Here is an 8147-nt window from a genome sequence, read left to right as displayed (position 1 = left end):
CTTTTTAGACATTTCTTATACTTTCAGGCATCCTATAGTCTAAAGTGTCTTACTTGTCTCCAAATTTAAAGTTCTATCTCCTGACACCTGTCCTCCATACTTGAAGGGAATGCACTCCCTCCTTTCTGCTTCTTTAAATTCTTAAAGATTCAGCTCAGAAGCTTGCTCCCCAAAGAAGCCTTTCCTAATTCTTCCAATTAGAAGTGATCTGTCTTGCAATTACTTTATCATTTATATTTTCTTATCCATGAACACTGTGTATTCTTCCCCATTCAAGATTAAGTTCCTTAAGGGTAAGGACTATCTCTTTTTTTGGGGGGGGGGGATTCAATTTCACTGCCTAGCAGTGTCAGAGCCCTGGGGTCTTAACATGGAAGAATTATCACCTGTTAGGGTGAAATGAAACTTCTATATTTACTGTAGAATAACACTGTCTAAAGCAGTGATTCCAAACACCAAATAGAAACTGAGGACTATTTAAACGGAGGTAATGATCCCTACAGGCTGCATATTAACTTAGAAAACCATATATTAACACTGTCAATTTTTATTATATTTTTATTTTATTAAGTATTTACCAATTAAATTTTATTTTATTTTTTACAAAATTACATTTTGATCTAGTTCTGGCCACACTTGAAAGTACTGTGGTTGCAATGGACACTTTTGCTTCAAAGGCATGAAAACTTAGGGTCTGAATACAATGAAAGAGGAAGTAAATGATGAATAGGCAGTGATAGAAAGAATAGCCTATACAAGTCATTAGATCCATTTTCCTGCAACTGGCTAAACTTTCTGCCTTTTTATAATAACATTTGCATTACCTTCCACAAAATGTTGGGTGGAGGAAAACACTAAACAAACAAATTGCTATATAAATGAGTTGTTTCAATTGGAGGAAGTTGGAATAGATGATCTCCAAAACTGTTTTAACTGAAAAATTTTGATTCTTTGACTATGATTTGACATAGGTTTTCTTTTTTTTTTTTAGGTTTTTGCAAGGCAAATTGGGGTTAAGTGGCTTGCCCAAGGCCACACAGCTAGGTAATTATTAAGTGTCTGAGACCGGATTTGAACCCAGGTACTCCTGACTCCAGGGCCGGTGCTTTATCCACTGCGCCACCTAGCCACCCCCGACATAGGTTTTCAAAACTGGTTCAACCTCTGGTCTAAGACAGGTGTGAGAATGGACAGAAATGAGTCAAAAAAAAATGGGAGAATTCAAGACCAAAAAAAATGCCAACATAACATAGGTTTCCCCATGAAAGATGTGGCAGCAGTGGTACAGGAGAAAGGAAGACTGCCTCGGAGTCACAAAGACTTGAATTTAGTTCTCTCTTCAGACATATCCTGGAAGGGTGACCCTAGGAAAGTCAGTCCTATCTCAGTGCCCCAGACAGCATTTTCTGGTTCTTAAGTTGAAAAAGTTGCTTATCTTTATTGGTAGAAGAGCTTCTACCATGAATGAAATCATATGTCTAGGAAAGTAACTTCTCACACCTAGAGTTCCTTAATAGGCCTCCCTATTAAATACTTGGTAAAAGAGGAAATTTATAAATTATTCAAGCAGCTACGTAAGTAATGTGTAAAATACATGTATGTAGAAATATATATATACACACACACACACACACACACAATTAATGCATAATGGTTACCATAACCTAACACAAAAGACTCCATTATGTCAGCATTCATTATTCCCAGAAGCATGAGGTTTATTCTTTTTTTAGCTTTGTTTCAAATACGATTTCACTTCTGGTGAAGAAATTTTGTCTACCAATGAAGATAAGCAATAGTTCTGCAACTCATATTGGGGAATTAATTGAGGGTTAAATGCCTTGAAGGTTGCTAGCTCTAAAGGGCAGTTGTCAAATTCATAGCCAAAACTCCACAGTGGGAACCAGATTTAAAAAACTGGGAAATAACTGAAAGCAAAAATAAATATGTATGATGCTAAATTTGTGGTTTTCCAAGTTACTTCTAAGCCTATGTTTCTATTTGAGTCTGACTTCTCTGAAGAAAAGAACCAAAAGTTGTCACGACATAAAAATATACACTAATGAGAACCACTCATTAAAATTAGATCCCTAAGGATACCTGTGTATGCTGAATGTTAGTATCTTGCCAACATTCATCCCTTCTCCATTAAACCTCTCCAAAAAGAAAATCATTTGAGTTTCAATGTGTTAAGCGACCTTCAGAAAATTGATTAAATTCTCCTATATTTTATGAGCTTTTTACCCTAAAGGATATCTGCATACCATGATAAAATTATGCCCAAAAGCTCAATACCTGATTCAGTTTGTTTTAAAAATTAATGCATAATGGTTACCATAATCTAAATTAAGAAGATAATAAAAATAATTTTCCTGTTCATTTTTCAAGCTAAAACTCCAAACTTCAAAACTCACCCCACCCTCATATTTCCTATAAACTTTTGATTCCTATTTTAAATCTATTCACTTTAGTTTTTCTAATACCAGTCATCCTTAAATAATAGATTTCTATATTAAAGAAAAACCTCAAATTGATCAATCCTTTTTGCTGAGTGCTATGTAGTTGATAGTGAAGTAGATAACAGACCCATTATTGGAATAGTTAAGCAAGACTATAAGGGTGGCTTTGAATGCTTCTGAATGTTTTACAGTGCTAAATTGGAAAAAAAATGATTTATGTAACTGCTTAAATACTTTTAGATATTTCTATTTTTGTCTGGAATTTATATTTATGTTCCTATATATTTAGGCAAACAAGATTCCCAAAGTATTTTGTAAACTATAATTCACTATTAGCTTCTAATTCACGACTGATATGATCATTCTCCATTTTTACATACAGAATGTAAATGTTTTTGTTTTAAGGAAGATTACAATGTAATATTGAAAACTTTGACTTTCTAAATTTTGATTTCTCAAGTGTAAATTATTGGCACTTAAAGAATAATTAATCATTTAATGAAAACTGAAAATGTAAAGCCTATGTTTAAAACATAGCCTTTATTAATACTGCCCATTGAGCTCCATATTTTTACTTTACATTGAAATACTTCTGCTTTGCTAAATAAAAGACAGAAAAGTGCATTTTACAAGAGTATTTTTTTGTTTTTAATTCTCTGCGAAAATGGAATCTGAATCACAAGTTCACAATGTGGTAAGATGAAAGAAATTTCAAGAAACAACGATTTTAGTAATGCTACCCCATCACTAGTGTTTAGCTCTGACTTTTTGTTGTTGTGAATCATACTATCCTGATATACAGTCTAGAGCATCTATGTTATTACTCTACAGCATATTAAATACAGAAAAGGGGGTTAAAGAACCCCCTTTCAATGTACAAACATGAATAAAAAAATCGATAAAAAAATCACTTTTATACATAATGTATATGCAAACTGTTTTAAATACATGGTTTTGGAAGCATTATTTACAAAATGTATCAGTTTGTGGGACAATCCACAAACAGAGCATACATAGTTGCTTTACTTTATTGTTGCATCTCAACTTTGGGAGATATAAATTCATTCGGCAGTATAGCAAACATAAAAACTGTGACATAGCATCTTAGGGCAACCAAAAAAATTTGATCCTCAAAACAGTTTAAGTACTAGGACTGCCAAAGTTTCTAAACAAGGACATATTTTAATAAGCCAGATGCCCAATTACAGTTCTATACCGATGAAGATTTAAGAGACAGACCCACTTTATATACAGGCAAGGCTATTGGATACAACCTCCTGTAAGAGTTACAGCTGAGAGTTATGTTTAATCGAAAGAGCGAACTATCCTAGAATTTTATTTTTTTTTTTCAATTTTATTAATATTTTAAAAAATACATAAAAATACAACATCCAATGTCTGAATAAATATATTTAACAAGTTGCAAGATAATACCTTATTTTACACAAAAATTTCAGCTTTAGAAATCTTGTTAAATAACTTCATTGTTGTTATATATTTCATTTTTGTCTTTTTGTAACAAAATAAAAACTCTGAAATTACATAGAAAAAAGACAAAATATTTTTGTCAAGGAATAAGATAGTCCACTGAAAACTTATTCACAATTCCACTGTAAACATTAATAAACATTAAAATATTTGCATAATTGTGTGCTCAAAAATCCTATAAAAAGTGGAAGACTTATTACAACGGTAGTTTTCAGTCAACTACACTTCCTTTCACAATTTATTTTGTCCCATTTACACCTTTAAAACTGGGCACACTGCTGAACACATACTTTGGCAGTTCTGTATAGCAAGTGCTTCCACACAAAAGAACCAAAAAACAAAAACAAAAACAAAACAAAAACCTACTCACCAAGAATTAAATACACCTTGGTGAAAGTGCAGCAATTTACTAACTATTCAGCTGGATAGTATTTTGATGTTTGTTGTGTGCACTTGCTTGTCTATGATTTCTATATAACACCTGAAAACTTTGTTAGACAATTCAAATTTGCTAAGTGCCCTTTCTCAGTATCAACAAAAACATAAACAAATATTAAGGGGAAAAATGACGACAAATATGGCAGATTGCCTAACCTTCAATTATCAATCAGCTTATTTTTCTTTTTTGCAACAGAAAGAAAACAAAAAACAAAAAAGGGGAAGGGGGGGGACCGATACAATCCAGCAGTGGAAAAGTGTACAGGATATACTTGGCAATGTTAAACCAGTTGAGTGCTTTCTGTGGTTGTATTTCAGGGTTTAAGGATTTATGTCCATGGCAGCAAACTGCTGGGAAGGCAGAGAAAGTCTTTATCACCTGCATTCTACAGCAAGAACGTTTTGTGGGGGAGATGATGATGATGGACTCATTCCAGTGTCTGATGAAGCAGATGACATTGAGGCCCCTGCATGAGACACTGTGGAATAAAAATGAGAAACTTAAAGCAATGAACAAAGAAAATTTATAGATGGCTAAATACAAATTTCTAAACATAAAACACTTCAACCAATAAGAGTTTTTTAAAATGCTGCCTATATATACCTAGCTGTGTGGCCTTGGGAATTATTTTTGGCTCTATTCAATGACCCTGTTTACCCTTAGGAACAGGACCAGTTAGCTAAAGATTATATAGAGTCAAAAAGGTACTGAGAAATGCCATATAATGTTATGTTACACTACTAGCTCTCCTTCCTCTTTGCTGTTATTTCAGCCCATTTCAAAAGCCCAATTCTTCCCAAGAAGAATTTCCTTGATTACTCAGTCACAACTGACTTTATCTCATTCTTACTCTTAAGTTTCTATCACTCATAGTGCTGATCAGTATTTATATAATAGCTGTGTAACTAGCATGGGTGAATATATATATCATTTCTCTCATTCCCATTATGTTATTGGTCCTCCCTTCTGCCCCTCATGATGTATCCCCTCTCACAATGTTCTTTATATCACTTCTCTTGCACAATTCATTGTGTATTTTAGTATAGCATAGTAAGCTATGCCCTCTTCACTGCCCTTTGGGTAATCCTCAATTTCCCATCTTTGGAGTCTGTGCTATTTTCAAGGCTTGCAGTCATACAAAGTGACTAGCAGAGAAAAAATTTCTTTCCATGAGAAACAAGAATTAAAAGAACTCTTCAATTTTCCAATTCTCATCCAGATGTTGAATTCTGAGTCTAGGTCACTCTCTATTTGTGATGTTTGTCCACAACACAAAAAATGAACGAAGAGCTCTATTGATTTTCCACCCAACTGTATACTGTGATCTAAAAACCATTTTTCATACACTTGGAACTCTTAAATAATTATGTATTTCAATGAGGAGGTTCAGTGGTGTTCTGGAATTTGGATACAATCATCACAACACTTTTCAAAAATAGGAACATCTGGAAGAATTCTGCTTTCATTTGAACTCTGTGCTGGATTATCCTCTATATCAGTGATAACTTTGGCAATCACCTATCTCCTTGTTTTATCGCTCATTTGATATTAATAATCTTAAATTAAAATTATCTTTGTTGTTTCACCTTCAGAATCCTGAACGATTCTGACATGCCTGGAAGACGATTAGTTGGAGAAGAACCTTTGAAGGGCACTGCTCCAATGAATCAAACAAACATCTTGTATGTGCTACACCTTTCTGTCAATTGTTCACCAGCTAGAATGGTAAAAGATATTGAGTCCAAGTCATATGAAGATTGGTTGAAGAAACTAATGGAAATGTTTAGCCTTAAGAAGAGAAGGCTCAGGGAGAATATGAAGGATTATCACATGGAAGAGAAATTAAATTTGTTCTTTTTTGGCCAAAGAAGCATAAATCAGGAACAAAGGGGAAAAGTTGAAGAGGCAGATTTAGGCTTGATGACAGGAAAAAAAAATTCCTAAAATTTGAAATTACATAAAAATGGAGTTATGCTCTCTTCTTTGGGAGGTGTTAGGATTCTACTCCTTGGAAATGTTCATGCAGAGGCTAGAAAACTAATTGTCAGGTATGTTAAAGTAGGCTTTTCTTTCAGGTATGAGTTATACTAGTTGGTTGTTATGGTCTCTTTTCAAATCTATGATTCTATGATTACAGGTGATTATAATGATGGGGTCTACTGTAGAATATTATTTGAAAAATTTGCTTCAACCCTTCTCATAACTGTCTCAAGCATGCCTTCTATGTATAAAAATATTGCTTTCATAAAAATCATGTAAGTATGGGAAAGCAGGTATTTGGATTGACATTTATATTCTTTGTTGCTTTCCTGATTCTTCTACTGTCAGTTCCTTCTTGGTCTACTTAGTTGGATCTTTATTCAAGTCATGCATGTTAGAGATGTCACTCAAGGTTTAGTATTTGGCCTCTATACTACCTTCTCTTTATACCTTTTCATTTAGTGATTTTTGTTATTCAATTATCATTTCTATGTGAATGATTCTCAGACTTCTTTGTTCAGCCCGAGTCTCTTTTCTGATCTCTAGTCTCACGTTTTCAAATGCATTTTGAGCATTGAGAACTGGATGTCCCATAAATATCTCAAACTCAGAATGCACAAAACTGAACCCCTCCCCTCCAACATAACTTAATTTCCCTATTACTGTTGAGGACACTACCATCTTTCTAGTTAGCCAGGTTCACTGTCTAGATGTCCTCAACTCCTTACTCTTTTTCTGATCCTTCATATATGCAATCAGTTACCAAATCCTAACAATTCTATCTGTGTGACATATATGTCCTCTTCTCTCTTCAGACATTAGCACCAACCTGGTGGAGGCTTTCATTCTTGGATTATTAAAATAGCCTTCTAGTTACTCTCCCTGCTTCAATTCTCCCCCCCAATACAGTCCATCCTCCACTCAGCTGTCAAAATGTCCTTCTGAATGAACAAGTCTAATCATATAACCTCCTTCCTTATAAACTACATTAGCTCCTTATTATCTTCAAGTTTATTTTTCCTCTTTCAGATAATACATCCCTCATATAACCTCAAAATTATATTACCTCCAGTTTGATCTCCCTCTTAATACTTGGTCTAGTACAAATGTATTTATCATTCTTTTAAAAAAAATTTCATTTCCATTTTCTCATTTAGCAAGACTGAGAACTGTGATGTTGAGTCTAAATGTTGTTAGCTCCATTGTACATGAAGGTGATAAAATAGATTATAAAAATCTTCACAGATCTTTTCCTTTTTCAACATTCTCATAAACTTTTAAATGTCCTTGGGATGACTTTGTAATTGGGTTTGTTAGCAATCTACCTTAAACTTGCTTTTGTCTCCAATATATCTTAATTTAAAATAGGTTAAGCTGAAGATATTTTAAAAGCATGCTACATCTTTTTCCTGTTTTAATTCTTCTAGTTTTTCAAATTAATTTTGAACTGTGCTCCAAGAAGTTGTTGTACTTTAAAAAGAGAAGTGATGTAGTAATGGCTCCCATATCATTAATGAATAATTTCCTGTCAGTTAAAATAAGATTTTATTTTTTATTAGGTTATATCTGGTACTGTGTCTACTGTGTCCTGACTTCCTTTTTGAAGTATTCTTGATACATAGGATAACATCTGAGTAGTCTTTGGCCCCACCTATTTCCCATTTCTGAACTTTATCTTTCAGTGTAATTTTGCTGTCCTTTCTAATTTGGCATCATTGTCACTGAATAGACAAAGTATATTTTGATTGATTCGAGAGGATTTTATCTATTTTTTTTGTAGA

General features: G+C 33.5%; 1 protein-coding gene across 2 annotated transcripts in view; it reads right to left on the bottom strand.

Annotated features, from left to right (window-relative positions):
- Positions 1–606: 606 nt before the first annotated feature.
- ARID4A (AT-rich interaction domain 4A) overlaps positions 607–8147 on the bottom strand; it is an 82165-nt gene continuing 74624 nt past the window's right edge. Inside the window, exon 23 of one of the 2 annotated variants that reach the window (XM_074235903.1) lies at positions 607–4864. In XM_074235903.1, coding sequence (XP_074092004.1) covers positions 4761–4864 — 104 coding nt within the window. In that variant the 3' untranslated portion in view covers positions 607–4760. The remainder of the gene's footprint in view (positions 4865–8147) is intronic. The other variant, XM_074235904.1, reaches the window with a different exon arrangement.

The sequence above is a fragment of the Macrotis lagotis genome, chromosome 4, assembly GCF_037893015.1.
Source record: "Macrotis lagotis isolate mMagLag1 chromosome 4, bilby.v1.9.chrom.fasta, whole genome shotgun sequence".
NCBI lineage: Eukaryota > Metazoa > Chordata > Mammalia > Peramelemorphia > Peramelidae > Macrotis > Macrotis lagotis.
The sequence above is the reverse complement of the archived record's forward strand: the minus strand, read 5'-3'. Positions and strand labels throughout refer to the sequence as shown.